The following is a 17914-nucleotide window of genomic DNA, read 5'->3' on the forward strand; positions in this document are numbered from 1 at the left end:
AAAGTAGTAGTCGTAGTAGTAAAAAGTAAGCCAGCCCGTCAGTTAACTGCAAGCCCTTCTGCTTTTCCCGCCTCAACTAACACCAGATAGGTGAAAGCAGTAATAATAATAGTAGTAACCAGTCAACGCCGTCTCTTCTCGTCTAGTTCGCAGGAACCAGATTGTGGCACTGGTGTCTCGTCGTTTTGGAACCTTGATGGATCGGGCGGGAAAATGTTAAGGGAGATGGGAACTTTGCTCTTAGTTGCGGGAGCTATTCGGACTAGTTTGGAGAAAGTTGGAGCGGGTCTGGATGAGAGACCCAGAAGAGACCTTAGAAAAAAAATGAAATAGTAAGAGAATGTATGTGTCTTTTTCTTCGAAATAAGAACGGAAAGAAAGTCAGATATTGAGATCAATTCGGATTTTGACGGTGGAAAAGGCCGATTATGGGATGGACCAAGAAAACCAAGGCTCTCAAGAGAGAGGGGAAGAGGAGAAGATTAGAAGAATAAGCACTACCACTTCTTGGTTGAAGATGTTCCCTCCTCACCTTGGGGTAAAAGGGTCAGAATGGAGTAAAAGAACAAGCAGTCTGTAAGTGATCGTACCGGGCGGCCCTGAAGCGCAAGGCAAAGGTACTACCGATGCTGCATAGCAAGCAAATAGAAAATGACGAGATCGAGTGACAGATGCAGTTTACCTAACGCCAAAATAGAATTAAATTAAGGGCTGGAAGAGGTAATAATAAAAAATAAAAAATAAAAAATAACGATATTTCTCATGTAAAGCAAAAAATCGAGGTGAGACTCGGCGACTGAAGGACAATCCAGAAAGGGGAAAGAGAAGTTGATTTTCTTTATTTTAAATTTTTTTTTTATGATACTATTCCCGAAAGGAAGAAAAAGCAAATAAATAAAATAAATAAAACAAATAGAATAAAATAGAATAAGAAGGTTAAGAACAAAGTAGTGCCGCCGCCAACTTCCAATTCATCCCTTCCTTCCTACCTGCAGTCTCCCTGGTAGTACGTAGTACATGTAATAGGAGTGTGAGAAAGGGCAATAAATCTATCGATAATGATTCAACACTTGCATCCAAGATCTCTCTCTAAATAAAATCATTTCAATCTTTACAAGATGCCTAATGTCCTGTTTACTCTAATTCCATTGTCAAAGTAGATGATAATAGCATACATTTCATGGCTGGCTTTATTGAAATGAAGATAACTCTTGGGTCTTGTCTCTTTCGGTCTTCCTCTCAGCCACATGAGACAACCACTTCTATACGAAAGCAAAAATTCCTCGATGGGTATAAGAGACATGATAAGTACAGTCCTGTATGAAAGTAAGAGAGACATGAGCGATAAAAGGTCGCTTGGCGCTGCGTACTTGAACCGTACGTGGTCAGCAGTGGCTGCCAGCAATTGGACAGGAATTGAAGCCATCCCAACAGGATCAGCCACTAAAGACAACCATTTTCTCCGTGGCTCAAACATAGTACAGACTATTCAATTTTCCATATGACAGATAGCCTCAGAGGCGCACCGCAAGTTCGGGGACAAAAAGAGAGGAAAGCCGGCTAACATAGGTCATAAGTAGAAGGGGAGGCCGCCCGGAAAGCAGCCAAGCATTAGAAAAGGAAGGAAAATAAAATAGTCAAAAAAGTTAATAAAATGTCGAGTAAATGGAATAAAAATATTAAAATCAAATTGACAAGAAAGGAAGGGGAACAAATTAGTCATACTAATACTGCGACTAACTAACCCAACTAAAATAAAAATAGTTAATACGACATCCTAAAGCGATTGAGTCCACCGCCACGAGGCGGCCATTTCGCTGAGGGTCCAGCTGCTCCTCATTCCGTGGGTTGCAGTTCTGCCACATTTTTAGGAGGCGGCCGAAGAATGGTCGATTATTATCATCAGACTTTTCCATCATGACTTTTTTGTTTTCTTTCGTATCCTAAAAACTCTGACGGCAAAGGTCCAGCCCAGTCATATTATCAGTCGGCTAGCGATCAGTGTAGGTGTAAATGTCAGGTACCAAACTTGAAGTTGCTTAGTCCTCCACTAGCGATTTAGCGCATCGGATAGCTCTGCTGGAGTCGAGAAGAAGGAAATCTGCTTCTCTTTCCCTTTTGTCGGCAGGATCAGAGCCACGTTTGACAGTTCCCCCGGCCATCGCAGGGAATTATTGGTCCTGATGGCGCCTGGTGTCCACCCTTCCATCCATGTCCGTGTATCAATATTGCAGCTTATCAACCGGTCGCTTCTCCGGGGCCCTGGCTCATGATACGTATACGATTAATATCTGGTAAATGACGCCGATGGGGACTTTGTGGTGCGTACTTCTGTCGGTCGTTCATGATCGGACTTGGACATCTCCCGGAAACGAGCAGAGATCCGTCGTTCTTTTTTGGATCCTGGATCGTATCCGCGAAGGAGAGCTCGAATGAGCCTTGTCCGGGTTGGGTAATCATCGTTGAACCTAACTGGGGCAAAGTTGACGCAGATCGGGACCGAGGTTGCCTCACACATCAAACGCCCCATTTATTTTGCTCCCTCCCAGTCCCGTGAGGTATCTCTGGAGTAAAATCTCCTTTCGAAAATACATTCATCCGACTATCGGGGAGAAAGTTGATAATGTTGATGGTCCAGGACGCCTAAGAGAATTCCCTTATTCATACTGTAAGTGCAAGTCTTTTTTCTTTCATGGGTTATATCTGGGTATCTTCGATTTGGGAGTACTACTACTAGTACTATCCGGGTAGGATAACGAAGAAACTCAAGACTGTCATCGACCGCCCCACAGGTCGAGTCAAGCAGGAGCGCCTAGGCAAGTGGGATCCATAACTTTCCCATCCAGCGGGAAAAGTTTGTGTCTGCCTGTTGGTAACGACTCATAACTCATATCTACTGTTGTAGTAGTGAGACGAGAAGCCCCAACAGGGACAAACTGCTCTAAACCTCCACCTGGTTGCTCTCTATCTACCCCTTTGGGCGCTAAGCTAAACCAGGTTGGGGAAAATCGTAGCTCAGACCAGCCGGGAAGTGGGGCCCAGAATGGATGGGGAGTCGATCCCAGCGCGGGTGGGCGAATCAGCATTGGGGCCGCTGGCATGGCAAATGCATCCTCCACGCCTGCAAAATGTCCCGTGGGCTGAAGAATTCCCGGCCTTACTTAGCACTCGAACCATGACGGGAGAACACGTTGTTGAACGCCTGTCCCAGGCAAATCCGCGGGGGGGAAGGGGCCGCTATCATGCCAGGAATATTAAACACAGTACCAGGGGTCTTTTCGGAGCAATGAGTTGCAGCTGGGCCATTACATCATGAACCAGAGTCTCTGCATCATTGCTATTCAACGCCTGTCATCCCCATCGGTCGCATGGCCTTGTCATGGCTTGCACCTTCAAGACGAAGATTGAAAAATCTTCAGGTAGAATTTCAGAAAAGAGTATCTACGCTTTTTTTTTATTTTGGAAGGTAGAACGGCGGTTACTCCAAATCCTTGGTCTAAACTGGATTTAGCAGCCGGGTCTGACTTTTCTAATCGGATAAGCTTTGTCGTCAATTTTCTATGGTTTTCATCTGACTCGCCTTTACTACCGTCTTCAACAGCATATGAATCTGCCCACCGGTAGTACATCCTGCTAGACATTTTGAGCCTGCACTTATTGGGATTGCATATCCGTTCACATCCGATACCTGAGACTCAAGGTGATCGTGGACAGATGGCAATGGTGTACTGGATGGGCCATCCCACGAAAGACAGGCGGTGCATCCAGATCATCCGCCTGATCCTTTAAACAAAGCAGAGGCCATCCTCGGTCGGCAACGATCTCGATGCGAACTGCCTTCACGTGGCTGCACTGGACGATCGGCCTCAGGGGTCCCACGACCGGCGAACTGCCGTAAGCGGCGTAAGCGTACCGTATTGGGCTTCTGGGCTTCCAGTGAAGGCTCCATCCACCCACGGTACCATTCCGTTCGCGCCAGAGCAGTTGGCACTTAGCCTTTTTGCTTGCATCGTCCTCCTTGCAGACATTGGTTCAGCTTGGGATCAGGGTGAGGGCGGCAAATGCGACAGATTCTATGCTCGCTTTATCCACAACCTATCTACAGGTGAGGAGGTTCTGAGCTCGAGTGGCCAGGTGCATGGCTCTGCTGTAGACCCCTTTCAACAACTCCCCGCGGCGTGTTATGTCACTTTGACCGTCAAAGCCCATAGGAGGAAGCATTAGAGACCGTCGTCCAAGCTCCGTAGCCACGATTACTAGTTTTACTACGTGGTGCACAAGCCTAAGTGGCTGCAGCGGTTGGTTGGGACATGGTAGCAGGGGGAGGGGGGGGGAGGATAGTTGTCGGTAATGGCCAACAATACCTGCCCGACATCTAGCTCACAGTACCTACCACATGGCCTGATTCCAGCAAAACTATGCCATTGATTGATAGGAAACGAAAGATGCTTTGAAACAAGGGCAGCAGCAAATTCAATTTACAATAAGATACAAGAAGAACCGGATATGTCGTCACACTTCGGAGTAGTATCATATTCCTGTTCGCTCACAGTGTCAGCGCAAAGTCTTAAGTCTAACGCCCAATAAGGCCTAACGCACAACTCATTTGGCTTTCCAGCGCCCGACACATGGCAACCATGGTGGAATGATCGCCGCTAAAGAGGGGGGAGGGGGGTTCTGGACATGCGACGGTTGAGACTGGTTCAGCCACACGACGCCAAGCGTCCATGGTGTTCCCAGTGCACCTCGGAGGACCTCATCCTGGAAAGCACCAGAAGGGGGCAGTCGGTCATGGGTGGTGAAGTCAGACAGCATGATAACAGCCACTGCAACATGAGCCCTGGCTGTCTGTAGCCAAAGAGCGACCACACCCGTACACCAAGTCTCTTAGATGCAGGGAGGCACCAATAATCAGACACTCAATACTTGGTTTTGCTCTTGGGGGATTGGGAAGGCCTGCACGCAGTATGTATTCCCCCCCGCTCCGGTGGAATGTGACCAGCCGACATGCGCATCAAGGTACATGTGGACAATGTGCAGCATCCGCGAATAGCAGCAGCGCTAAAGCACTACGTAAGTAGCATGCACAGTTGTATCTCATGTATGATCTGCCTGGCCTTTTTCTTTCTTTCTCCTTCCTGCCCTTGCCTGCCAAGTGCTGTATGTCGATCGCCCTCCGTGCGTTGTCTGATATGATCCCCTTTTAAGTAATCGCCATGGCCAGTGAGCTAGCTGGACGAGTCAGTCTCCCCGGAGTTGAGGTACTTTGCCAATTCCACCAGCCAGATTTATCCCTTCCTTGTCACCCACACCTTTCTGCAGCATGTCAAACTGCCTTCCACACATGGAACATGAAAGAATGTGGCGTCTATTTTGAGTGCCTGAAGCTTCACCGCAGACCTAGAATTGGTGTCACTCGAAACCCTTGCTGCTTCTGTCTTTGGTTTGTGTTTGGTACTTGGACAATACCGCTGTTATGTATTTTTGGCCCTTTGGCGGTGTTTTATCTCCATGATCAACTGTACTCGACGGGATCTCCGCCCCAAGAATCACCGCGCTCAATACCAAGTTGATTAACCGAGAATGAACATCGTCGCCTTTTGCTCGCTAAGACGATGGAGAGGACAGGCACTAGTGGGCAATTAATCTGGTTGGCAGGGCGATTTTCAAGCCCCAAACTTAACGGTCGATCTTATCACTGGAAGCTCCCACCCATTCTGCTCGACGGATGCAATGGAACCTGACCGTAATGAACTATTTGATGACGGCACAAGAAATGGGTCTGGGGCCATCCATGACAGACACAAGCTGACAACCAGCTGTGAGGAGAACAATACTACGTACGATGATTACCATAACCTTCTTTCTTTTCTCCTTACTCTCAAAATTCACAACCTCCCCAGATTGCCCCATTGCAGATCTGGCAACAGCATTCTGCCGCTAGCGTGACCTGGGAGCAATGAAGCTAGTCTGTGATGTTTAAGAGCCAGGCTGAGGTGTATCAACCAATATCAAGGCCACCTTTCTAAATGTGTCAAACCCCAACGATGACGGCATGAACTTTCTTCCTACCCCCCTTGACACTCGCCCGATTGTTTCTGTAACCCAAAACAAAGCAGGGTTCAAGCCCGGGTGACACCAGCAACAACGGACTCTAGATACTTTTCCCACTAAGACAGGCACCTTTGTCACAGTGCCCATCAGAAGGCAGGCCAATGACGATCCATGCCGCCCAGCAGCTCCGCTTTTGCAGGATGACTAGAAGGCGCACTAAAACGGACGGCTTCAGCATCGAGCCAACCGTCAAGGGTTGGAAGGTGGAGGGCGCACGCGAGCGCCAAAGTTAGCACAGCCGGAGTCGGAGGCGGAGTCGGAGTCGGATCTCGACCGGATGGGGACTGGATGAATCCTGGCCCATGCAACGACCCGCTTCAGATGGTTCTGTTATGGTCGTTGCTATTATCATTACTATCATCATCGTTGTGATGACCGAAGCTATTAATTTGTACTCATTTTCTTGGTGTCTTTTATATGTGATGTATTTTTTTTTTTTTTTTTCTGTTGGAGTCTCTCATCCCTCCATTAGTTCTAACTGGCTTGCTTCCTCCGTCCCTTCCCCTTCTGACCAGTTGTCCCGTGGTTACGAGGACAGCCCCAATATATCCATATCCATCATAAGCATTTCGGGCAAAAGACAATGTCCTTGACTGAACTCTCTTTAGCAAAATCATTTCTGATCGGGGATTAACTGACTGACCATCTCAACGGCTGATGAGAGATGACACACAGCGCCGCCCGGAGTTTTGATCTGATTAGCCTATACTGACTGACAGTACGGTCCTCCAATTTTCCTCCAATCTCACTAGTACTGAGAACTACTGCTACTCGATACCCTAAGTAGGGACAAAGTACCTACTCTTTCAACCTGTCTAGCGCTCTTCAAGCCTGGCTGGATAGATATTCATCTACTACCACTGCCGCTGCCTGCCCCCGTCAGCCATATTCGACCCGCTTCCTGCAGCGTGTGCAGTGCTGGGCCGATGTGACAGGACAGGGGTCTTGTCTCCCCATCGGGTGGAGCCGGACGCCCAACTAATCACCGGGCCTCGTTTAGGTAACACGAAGCCAAAAGAATCCTTGTATCACCGCCCCCGCCACGAGACTAATTCTAGCCATCACTACACCATGCATCTCAATTCTGCTAGTTGACAGGGATGCATTGGGCCTGACCGGGGTTGCTTGTGCAGTATTGGGCCATGTGCTTTCATTTACCTGACACCGGCGGCCCCCCTTAAGCACCTGCCTGTCCCGGTATAGATCCGGTGGTGTCCCCATCCATCACGGCCAGACTTGGGGCCTTGGACGCGGCCATCTCGTTCGCCTGGAGCATGGGCCATAAAGCGATCTTTCTTCACCCCGGCGCCAACTAACCTCGATTAAGAAGTTCAATCACAGTTCACCCTCCTTCTATCTATCTAGCCCCATGCCTGACGAAAGTGCCGCCCCTGCAGCTGCTGAATGATGTCCTCCCCGATGATGTCTGCCTCGACTAATCCTAGTACCCTCGGATGGATCCCACCTGCCGCTCGTGGGCCAGACCTTGGGAAATCTGCACCGTGCTCACTCGATTAGATTAATCCCCCGCTGACATCTCAATCATGATAACAGTAAGCCCGGACGGTTACATTGGTCTTGCTCGAAACCCGTGTCAGGCTGTCAGCACTTAGTGTTGAATATCTCTCCATGCAAGGCTCCTGCTTGCCCCGTCAAACACTTGCCCACTGGCAAGGTGGATTCCTGACAGCTCCCTGTCTATACCGTGGTCTACTATATGCACATCCTTTTGCCGCATCTGGACTAGCTATTCTGGCATGGTTCAATGATAGAGTACTGAGTAGAGGCCTAGGCATGATGGTAAGCCAGTCCCAACCGCTGGATCCCAACATGCTCGGGCTGAACCTGCCCCATGGCACACAGCCTGGGCGTCCATGTCCCATGCAGATGACTGGACCCCACGGCTAACGAGCGTCGTGCATACATTAATATATTGAAAGGCAACACACGCGCCTCAGCACTGGTGTGCCGCCGCCCATGAGGATTATGTCAGCTCAAATTAGCGTCGCGTGTCAGGGAGGGAAAGGACGAGGCAGAAGAATGCCGTGACTACGGACTTCTCCGATCAGCTTCGTCTCAATCTATCATCGAACTCCTTGGTCAAAAAGTAATTATTCCTCACCAATGACACATCTCACTCAGTGCTGGAAAAGGGTGATAACAGACCGAGGCATCCTTCGAGGGACACCAACTCCCTCCGTTTCTAAACGGACACCGGACAATGAACTAGTCGCCACGGCCGTCTTTTTGGGCCGCCGGCGCATCCTTCAGCACACTAAGCACAGGAATCGATCGATCCACAGGCCCAATAAGCTCTGCAGTCCGAGGCTAAGTTCCCAACTCGGTTTTGTCGCCTCAATAAGCATGGTTAATGAGCTTACTCTATCATCGGAGAGACAAACGGAACTTGCCCGGTTGCCTCATTTGCAAGCGAAGGGGTCGAGTTTGAACCACGCCCGCTGAACTTGATACAGCGCCGCCTGCAGTAGAATATCCATGATTGAGAAGCCATGAGAAGGGCTGAGCTGGATCAAACCACCAATTTGCACCGCGCGGTCAAGTGAGACCAATTAGGACGGAGTGTATCAATCATCGCCCGCGCAAAAGCAGGGGGTGGGCTTGACGCCCATGCATAGAGGGCACCTGTCACAATTTCCGACCCCAACTTCAGGCTGAGTGGGAGGGGCCGGCGACGATTTCGAACGTCCAACGCACACCACACACTCTCTCTACCCCTCCCTCGCAAAGAAAAAAAAAAAAAAAAAAAAGCAGGTTATATTTCCAATTGAACTAATCCTCCCGTCCACAGCCTCACGGGATGTGTCGACAAGTAATCCGATGCGTCCACTTTCACGCACAGAGAACCAGGTTCCTGACCTCCGAGTATACGCGGGCCAGAACCACGTGGGGTGGCCCCCAATGCTTCAGCCATCCCAATTCCTCCCCATCCCTTAGCCCTACGGAGCACAGTTTCGAGTGTCTTATTTAGGTAAGTAGGAAGTAGTTATTGCGGAAATGTCCCTGATTGGCAGACTCGGCCTCGTCCATGAACCCCAAACCCGGACTCCGTTAAACATTCCGTTTCAAGCAAGAGAGCACGTCCCACCCCGCAATCCTGCGAGACGTTAATCCATAATCATCAACTAGGGAAATGTTGCCAAGATAGGACAAAGTATGTGAGCCCCAAAAGCCGGGATTTGACACCCAAGAAACCATGGGCCACGGTGAGGCTCTCCGGTGATAGGGTCTCAGCTCAGCTGGAATCCGCAGTTTGTGCCTCGAAATAAGGCACAGGCTGGATCTCTGAAACGCCTCCTGGTTACAGCAATCCACCAATCAAGTGTCAATGTAGCCCTACGGAGTCGTATTCAGCACATCTTTTTCAAAGCCCGATGCATGCCAAATTGAATAGTTGGGATTGAATGAGGAGTCTGAAATTTGGGACCGTTCATCACAAATCTGTGGCATAAGTAAGTATAACTAGGCTCGAATTTGAAATCTTTTTTCATAAGTGATTGGTGGTATTCCAGTAAATAGTTACTTCCCATGTGACAAATGAACTATGCAATATGGCTTACAGTATGGCTTGCTCCAAGCAAATGCAAAGTCTAAATTCCAAAAGTCGAGTGTCCTGGCTTGGAAATCAGAAACAAAAAGAAAAAGAAGGTTTAAATAGCTCCTGTGACAGATGGCCAATCAATCTGCAGCGGACTTGATTCCGCGGATGATTTGTTAGGAGGAAAAAGTATAAGTGTATAAAGAGGAATAAGCAAGTATACTTTAGTTGGAATAAATCAATCAATCAGGGATAGAAAGAATATTGGGGAAGTGGGAGTGGTCTCATGATCGTGAGTTATTTGTGATGTGTATCATCAGTAGGTTTAAGGGTTCTGTTGGTGTATATTTTTGTGCTAAGGGGAATGAATAATTCGGAGATCGCTATATCATATCCGATCATTGAAAGGGAAAATATACCCTGTATACGAGGTGAACTGTTAGATTTTGACTGTATTTACTTCATTTAGTCCCAAAGCCCATCAGACATTAATGATATAGTAGATTGTAGATCGTGAAAGTAGCTACAATTGCAATGGAATACTCACAGACCCACACTATCTAGAATAGAAACCCCTTCTCAGCATCCAGCACGTCATACAGTAGAATCATAGACTTACTTACTCTTTCTCGCATTCACTATGGTGACATGATTCCAGAGTCCCCTACTCAATTAGGGTCTAGTACTGATTCAAGCCAAGTGACATAATAAGGTGTAAACCACTACACCACTTAATATAATCTACACATACTACAACATATTCAAGAAAGAAACCATGATACAAATATATAGTACAAGCATCAATCCATCTAGTATGTATTACATTAGATACAACCTGATAAACTAATATCTCCAGACATGAACTATCCATCCATCCCCTGCATCAATTTGCCCCCTCCCCCTTCCCCTTCTAGTTTCCAAAAATATCATCCACCCACACTACTACCTATCCAACAATATATCAATAACCAGTTTACTATAAAGTACTACGGTATACTATATATGTATATACCCTGCGCAAATCACCGCAGGATCGGATCATCCGTCCTTACTACGTACTCCGTACCAACTACTTAAAACACTACCCCCACCTACCTACTTACAAATATTATGATAATATATGACGAGTCAACAATGAAACAAATAAATATTCATCATCACATGTATTATCCACCACTCGATGAACCAAACAACAAACACAAACACCCATCTGACTTTGTAGAAAGTCATCGAATCCTTCCTTTTTTTTTGCCCACAAGTAAGTGGGGTGTCGGGCGTTCGTTGTTCGTAATTTAGTTAGTAGGTAGTGTTTTTTCCGAAGGATCGATTGCTGGGGTGGCGGTGCGAAACAACTAGGTTTCGTTCCTACTTACGAGGATCGTATATCATACAGGGTGTGGGTAAAAGGGATGGTACTTAAGGTTTAGGGATTGATCCTGCGGTGTTTTGGGTATATATCGTTGCTGCCTATGTACTACTTGGAATTATATTGTTGATTGGATTGGATTGGGTGTGTGGGATGGAATGGAATGGGCTGTGGCTGTGTGTGTGTGTGTGTGTGTGTGTGTGTTTCGGGGCGTTTACTGTAGGCAGAAGTGTGTAAATCCTAGGGAATAGTTGTATCTATTTTTGTCAAGATTGTTTGGGGTTCATCATGTTGCGTAGTATGTACAGTAGGGGAAAATATACGACATTTTCCTGTTTCAGTTTGTGATTTACCAATTCACTCATCCTCCTCTTCTTCAACGTCATCATCATCCACATCTTCATCATCTTCATCTTCGTCATCGTTATCCTCAAACTCCACCCCCAGGTTACCCGTAATATCCCAACGGTCACCCTTGGCAGCCTCGCTGACATACTTGACGAACTTCAGGGTGCCGCTGTCCCGCAACACAATGCTGAGTCGGTTCCATCCGGCGGCAGTGCTGAAGAGAATGCCGTCATCGTCATCGTCGGCGCCTGCGGACCGGTAGATCGCTGCATCGCCCTCATCCTCGTCGTCGCCGGCCATGTAGATCTCGTATCCACCCACCGAAGGCTCCTCGGCGTCGCCGTTGGCGACGGCTCCTTCATCCTTCTTGTTCTTCGGCTTGACCGCCTTCTTCTGCTGCTCCTCCGATGAGCCCTCGCCCATCTCCTGATCCTGATCCTGATCCTCCTCCTCCTCGTCGTCCTCCTTCTCCCAGCCCGGAGTGGGCGTCAAGCAAAGCGACAGCTCCAAACGGGGCTGTTCTCCATCATAGCCACTGGCCAGGGTGTAATCCTGGCCTCTGCGGAAGCGACGCGCCAGGTAGTCGTAGCTGGTAATACGGTCCGCGCCGGTGATCAGAGCGAGCCACTTGCGGAATGCCCGGGAAGGGAAAAGGTCGTCGAGGAGTTCCTGGATCGGAGATTTCTGGTCCTGGGTCGCGGTGCCATGTTGCTGGAACAGGTAGCGCTGCTTGTGGGGAGGACGGGCGACCGTCCATCCGGTCTCGGCGAGAATCTCGTCGGAGGAACTGGGCAGGCCCTTCTTCTCCTGCTCTTCAATGTAGGTCCGAACACGAGTCGCAAACTTCTCCGAAAGGAATCGTTCCAGACTGAGACACGACTCGTTGGAGAAGGTCTCGGACATTTCCTCGGCGATGTCGGGGGTGAGGTAGGATGGGGCGATGTATTGAATCAGGAAGGCGAGGTCGGATTCTGTGAATTCGGGCGTGGGCTCCTCTTCCACCTTCGCCTTGCCCTTTCCTTTGCCTCCTTCCTCGGGTTGTTGCTCGTCCTCGTTCTCGCAGTCGACGGTCTTGGGCTGGGGGAGGTCGTAGATGTCGCCGCGGCCCTGGAGCTGGGCCAGACTACTGCGCTCAGCGAGCTTCTCTTCCAGACCGGCTTCGTAGCCGTCTTCGCCTTCCTGCGGGATGTGGAACCAGCCGCTGATAGCCATGCGCACGCGCTTCTTGGACTTGTCTTCGTTGTCTTTCGGGTGGTAGACTTCTTCGACGTCGTGGAAACTCTCTCCGGGCTGGACGGTGAAGAAGCTGAGCTGGTTGAAGGCGGGAGGGATGCTGAGAGAGTAGTCCGGGCTGGGGATCAGGACGTCGTCGCCGTTGGCATCCTTCTTGGTTGTCGTGGGGTACAGACGCAGTGCGCCACCCCATTCGGCCTGCCAGGGTTGGTCGGGGTCGGTGAGGTAAAGAATGTAGGACAGACGTCTGCTTCCGATGACATCGTCGTGGCAGAGCAAGTGGCAGCCCTCGTTGTAGACGTTGATGGCCATGTCGGTTTTTTGTCCGCTCAGCTTTCCAGAGCCGGTGACCTTCGAGAGGAACTCACGGAAGCGGGCAGAGTACATGGCGTCGCGCAGCTTGAGGATGGAGGGCAATTTCGCAAGAGAGGCATCGTCGAGACCGTCCAGGTTGGCCAGGTCGCCGGATTGGAAGATCTTGTAGATGTCGGTTTCCTTCTCGGTGAACTGCACCTGGGCCTGGATTTCGTCGCGGACGGCGCGCAAGAGGGAGGGCTCGATGAGGGGGTGAATGACACCATGCTTGTACCTTTGGACTTGGGGTTAGCTTCGCTCAGGTTATCTGCCAGTCAGAATGTATGATGGGCAGCATACGGAGCAGACTGGGCATATTGCTCGGTATAGTCCTTCAGGACCGACGGCTCGAATAAGCCGTCACGGAAGCGCGCAGCGGCTTCTTCGCTCGACAAAGCGCGCTTCTTGGACTCGGGCTGGTCTTTGCCGCCGAGGGATTCTCTTCCATCAGTCTTGCGCTTCATTGTGAGAAAAAGGGAAAGGAATGCGAGACTGAATAGACTCTGGAGAGGGTTCAATCTTAACGGAATGCGGATTTTGCCTTTAATTTTTCGAATAAATTTGGCGGTGAAAAATCTGCAGGCATCAATCAGGCCACCAGATCAGGCCATATGGTTTCCTAAAATAGACACATTCACTAGAAGAGTTTCATTTAACTGTTTATTTATTTACTTCCTATTGTCTGCTGCTGAATAGAAATTCACTGGTTATTCATTGAGAAGTATACAAGAATAGTCGATACAATAAATGTATTGTGGAGATGCACTTTCCAACCAAATGCCATCAGCATGTCTTTCCCAGCCACCAACAAGCAAAGTGACTGGGGTTGATTGACTCCGCACTGGAACCCCGATAATCGCCTTCGATAAGCGCATCCAGCACCTTCCATCACTCTTCTGACTCAAGCATCGCCTCGTCCAACATGAACTGTCATTGACTGTCTCATATTGAGCAGTGTTCTTGACTTGTCACTTTCGTTAGACTTGCTTCCTGACCGTCACCGCTATTACCATCCCTCAAACCTCTCAGTTGCAGGCACAGACGTCATTCCCGTCGATCATCGCATCGATCCAGCCAGCAATCCGTTGGATCAGGTTATCCTCTGGTTCCTACCACGTATCATTCCTCAACAACCCCTCTGGTTCCTGCTCTCTCCAACTTTGCGCAATGCAGCCTTCGCAGGAGAATCAAAGCAACCAGCCTGATCGGCCAGGTACTCCGCCGCGCCCACCTTACTCGCCCGTGACTCCCGTCTTTGCCCATCTTGTGCCTGTCACGAACGCGGCCGCGGGGAACGGCGCTCCTCACCCTATTGTTCCTCCTGCGGCGTCGCCTTCGCCAACAACAAGAGTGCCCCCTTATGGTTCATTAGCGGACTTTACCCCGCCGGCTGCAGCCCCCGTGTTCGCGCCCGAACCGGCCGCCGTCCCGATCTCGGAGAGCGAGAACCCAGATGCCATTGCTCTGCGATCCGCGATCTCTATCCTTCAGCTCCAGAAGCAGCAAAGCATGCGGGATATTCAGACGCTAGAAAAGTTCAAGAAGGCCGCAGCAGAGGACCCAGAAGGGTTCGCCCGCGAACTGGCGGCCGGGAATCTGTCGGCGAAGGATACAGGGGCTTTCATCAACTTCACTCATGACAAAGATGAGGAAGACGAGAATGTAGAGAGTCCGAAGAGAGGCGTTTATGCTGGGCTAGGGACCCTGCCCACGCCGCAGAATGTTGTCCGCATGCCTCCCATCAACTGGAATAAATACCAGATCGTGGGCGAACCGTTGGATAAGATGCACGAGGAGCAGCGGAGGCGGCCGTCGTCCGGTGAACCCAGGCGCGACGATAGTGCTCAAAGAGCGCCAGAGCATGTGTTAGCTTCGCCGTATCGGCCTCTAGTGGACAAGCTAGAGAGTCCGGGAAAGGCCAAAGGCACCAACAGAAACAAGAAGACTTGATAATCAGTGATTATTGGAAAAGCTAGTTACAAGAACCGTCCAGTGAACCGTCAAGCTTTGGTACATGAGTGGACATTCATCTTTACTATGTAATTCAAAGAGACAGAATCAGAGGGTACGTCAGCCGCCTACTGACATGTGCCGGCAAAACTGACGGTGTGACAGGGAATAGCTACCACAACAGAATCTCGTGCGCAAATACCTCAGGTTCACCCATCGCCTTTCGAAGTCTGTCATGAGCTGCCATGATTCTGTCCCAAGGGGTAGCCTCATTTTCCTGGTTTTCCTTCCCATCATCCATCACTTGCGCGGACTCCATGGCCGCCTTCTGCAGACCAAGTTTTCTCTGGTACATGTTATGGAGCGCCTTCTTTCTCAGATTCTCACGTCCATAGTGCCTCACGATCACATTAGCACGCATGAATCTGTTCATCTCATGGCTCTTCAACCACGCCTGTGCCTGGGGACAGTGGCCCTTGGTTTTCCAGAGAATACTTGCGATGACGTCGTAAGAAAGAGGAGGGTTCTTATCAGTTATTCCATTTGGAGGGAACTCCGAGGATGCAGCTTCTTGGTCCACCTAATGCCCGTCAATGATTTGCCCACCACAACCGATTTCACGTCCGTATCCTATCTTACCTCATCACGTTGCCAGACCTCGATCACCTCTGGATAGCTCGGCAGTGGCCCGAAAGGCCTGGAAAGCTGTTGTTCTCTCACGGTCCAGTAGTTCTTCCACAGTGCCTTTCCCTGCCGCACCAGCCAGTCATCCTTTTCTTTGCGTCTCTTCTCAATGTAAGCGGCCATGGCGGGATCGACTTTGGAAATGCTGTCAGCCGTGATGGGTCTGCCCCCAGGGACGCTATCCGCAGTAGTGGGTTCAACTTGAGGCACGCTGGCAGACGTGCTAGGATCGACCTCAGGCACACTGCCAACATCATCAGCGCTGGGATCCAATTCATCATCCGCCTTGCGTTTTCTGCTCTCCATGTTGAAATCAAGCTGTATCTGATATGAACATTTAGCAAACTTTGATGAAAACGAAGATATAGCTGAGTAAAAATACCTAGCAAATGTAAAATGCTATGAAGTCAACAGCGAGACCACCATGAGCATTACTAAACGATGTAGTAGTAGTAAGCGTGATCGCACGCCAATCCGACCATTAAAAATCTTGTATAAGTCTTACTTTGCGAGGGCAAGGCCCCATCCCAGCACGGTGAATTGAAGTTCACTAAAGAAGGCAAGCAAGCGAGCGAGCGAGCCCATCATGCTGTGTTTATGAAACAAAAGTGCGTGAAGTGAGTGTGGCGGAGTATGCATACAGTTCACCTTGAGCTCACTGTGTTGCTTGCTTGGGTTTTGTGATTATGTTACTGAGATTGAGATTAGGGAATATGCAGTGGACTGTTTTGGAGTAGATAGAATATTAGAGAATACAAGAATACTACTAGGTGACTACTATTCGTATCAGGTATGATTGCTGTAATGTAGGTTGGTGGAGATAGTATAGTAACTTGGGAAAAAGTGATGTGAGACAGCAATGAAATTATTAAAGGCACTTTGCCATTCTCTCTCACGAGTATCAGAAGTACCTGGCGATTTTAGTGGATTGCCCTATAGTATTTCCTTAGCTGTTGCCTTTCTAGGCACGCATGTCTTACATCTATTTCTCATCGAGATAAAGCCGTATGGAGAAGGCTGTGATCAGCCTTGTAGATTCAATTGACCCTGACTAGTAGTAACTCCAGTCTCTATGAAAAGTTACTACCACCATTCCCATCACCTCATGTTCTATATAGAGCCTTAGTATGAATCATCTATATATCTAGTACACCACATGCAATAATACATCACAACTTCGCCCCCTTCCTCCCCTCCCAAACCTCAACACTCTTCCTCCCAACCTCCTCCATCTCGCCCTTCCTCTCCTCCACCCTCTCTCTCCACTCCAAATTCCCCGAATGATCATCCACCACCCCCAACAACCTCCGATACATCTCCTCCTTCATCACTCCATAAATCTCCGTCTTGGGCATCAACACCAACTTCCTCTCCTTCACGAACTTCACCGTCCCCTCCACACCCCCAAGGCCATCCACAATCCCCACCCGCAGCGCCTCCGGCCCAGGGAACCTCTTCGCCTCGAGCACAACATCCCGACAGACGTTCGGCGTCAACTTCTCCCGGAAGACATGCATCATGGGCGCTTGCAACGGAACTCCGAATTCGAGCTCGTTGATGCACAGAAAGCCCTTACTCGGGTTCTGGATCCGGTAGTCGTGGTACATGGCGAGCATGAAGCCGCCGGCAAAGGCGTGGCCGTTGAGGAGGGAGATGGTGGGCATGGGGTAGCTGTATTCCATAGATGATCTATATTAGTACGGTCTATGTTTGTTAGTGGTGAAGTTAAGAACATACGTTAACAGTCGACGGAATAACTTCCACAGCCATTTGTCCAGAAATCCCTCTGTGGATTGCGCAAGTTCGAGATCTAGTCCATTGCTGTAGAACTTGGGGATCCCGCTGGTGGTGATTACCACACCCTTCTGGTAGCGGTGTTCGATGATGTCGAGGGCTACGAGGAAGGTGTCGATGAAGGTCGGGGTGAGGCGGTTATCTGGGGGCGAGATGAAGGTGAGGAGGTAGATTGTTGGTTGATCGGGGGACGGGTTGGTGCAGGTGATGGAGCCGGAGGTGGAAGGGATGGGGAGGGTGAAGAGCGGAGATGTGGTGGACATGGTGGTGGTGGTGGTACAGTGGGAGAGGGTTGTTGCTTGTTACTCGTTGGTGACTGTGTACGTGTGTGACATGAAGCGGGGATGGTAGAGAAGATGGAATGGTGGTCTTGTATAGTACTTTGAGGGTTAGTTGTGATCAGTAATCGTTAAACTGTATTGTTTGCTATATCCGGGGAAATTAAGAATAAGGAGTGATTCCCGCGGTATCACATGCCACTGAAGCATGTTCCCGATTGGATTTATTGCATGTGG

General features: G+C 49.5%; 6 protein-coding genes across 6 annotated transcripts; 3 read left to right on the top strand and 3 right to left on the bottom strand.

Annotated features, from left to right (window-relative positions):
- Positions 1-3714: 3714 nt before the first annotated feature.
- On the top strand, positions 3715-4412 carry BO88DRAFT_489217 (uncharacterized protein; the record flags this gene model as incomplete). The annotated part of the gene is made up of 2 exons (XM_025712682.1): positions 3715-3723; positions 3799-4412. 2 exons carry the CDS (start codon positions 3715-3717, stop codon positions 4222-4224), a joined length of 435 nt encoding a protein of 144 aa, XP_025561039.1. The 3' UTR covers positions 4225-4412.
- Positions 4413-5015: 603 nt separating this feature from the next.
- Positions 5016-5653, top strand: BO88DRAFT_78731 (uncharacterized protein). The gene has a single exon (XM_025713134.1). The coding sequence runs from the start codon at positions 5217-5219 to the stop codon at positions 5571-5573; it is 357 nt and encodes a 118-aa protein (XP_025561040.1). The 5' UTR covers positions 5016-5216; the 3' UTR covers positions 5574-5653.
- A 5623-nt stretch (positions 5654-11276) lies between these two features.
- BO88DRAFT_368693 (oxidative DNA demethylase) lies at positions 11277-13488 on the bottom strand. Its single transcript, XM_025704121.1, has 2 exons — positions 13272-13488; positions 11277-13206 (listed from the first exon to the last, which is right to left on the bottom strand). Exons 1-2 carry the CDS (start codon positions 13433-13435, stop codon positions 11394-11396), a joined length of 1977 nt encoding a protein of 658 aa, XP_025561041.1. The 5' UTR covers positions 13436-13488; the 3' UTR covers positions 11277-11393.
- Positions 13489-13651: 163 nt separating this feature from the next.
- Positions 13652-15038, top strand: BO88DRAFT_78845 (uncharacterized protein). Its single transcript, XM_025713135.1, has one exon. The coding sequence runs from the start codon at positions 14139-14141 to the stop codon at positions 14919-14921; it is 783 nt and encodes a 260-aa protein (XP_025561042.1). The 5' UTR covers positions 13652-14138; the 3' UTR covers positions 14922-15038.
- Positions 14913-16190, bottom strand: BO88DRAFT_436611 (uncharacterized protein; the record flags this gene model as incomplete). The annotated part of the gene is made up of 3 exons (XM_025709575.1): positions 14913-15501; positions 15561-15987; positions 16111-16190. 3 exons carry the CDS (start codon positions 16188-16190, stop codon positions 15094-15096), a joined length of 915 nt encoding a protein of 304 aa, XP_025561043.1. The 3' UTR covers positions 14913-15093.
- Positions 16191-16609: 419 nt separating this feature from the next.
- Positions 16610-17906, bottom strand: BO88DRAFT_489221 (enoyl-CoA hydratase/isomerase family protein). The gene is made up of 2 exons (XM_025712683.1): positions 17343-17906; positions 16610-17276 (listed from the first exon to the last, which is right to left on the bottom strand). The coding sequence occupies exons 1-2, from the start codon at positions 17660-17662 to the stop codon at positions 16775-16777; spliced, it is 822 nt and encodes a 273-aa protein (XP_025561044.1). The 5' UTR covers positions 17663-17906; the 3' UTR covers positions 16610-16774.
- Between the last annotated feature and the right edge of the window lie 8 nt (positions 17907-17914).

Source organism: Aspergillus vadensis (genome assembly GCF_003184925.1).
Source record: "Aspergillus vadensis CBS 113365 unplaced genomic scaffold BO88scaffold_17, whole genome shotgun sequence".
Lineage (NCBI taxonomy): Eukaryota > Fungi > Ascomycota > Eurotiomycetes > Eurotiales > Aspergillaceae > Aspergillus > Aspergillus vadensis.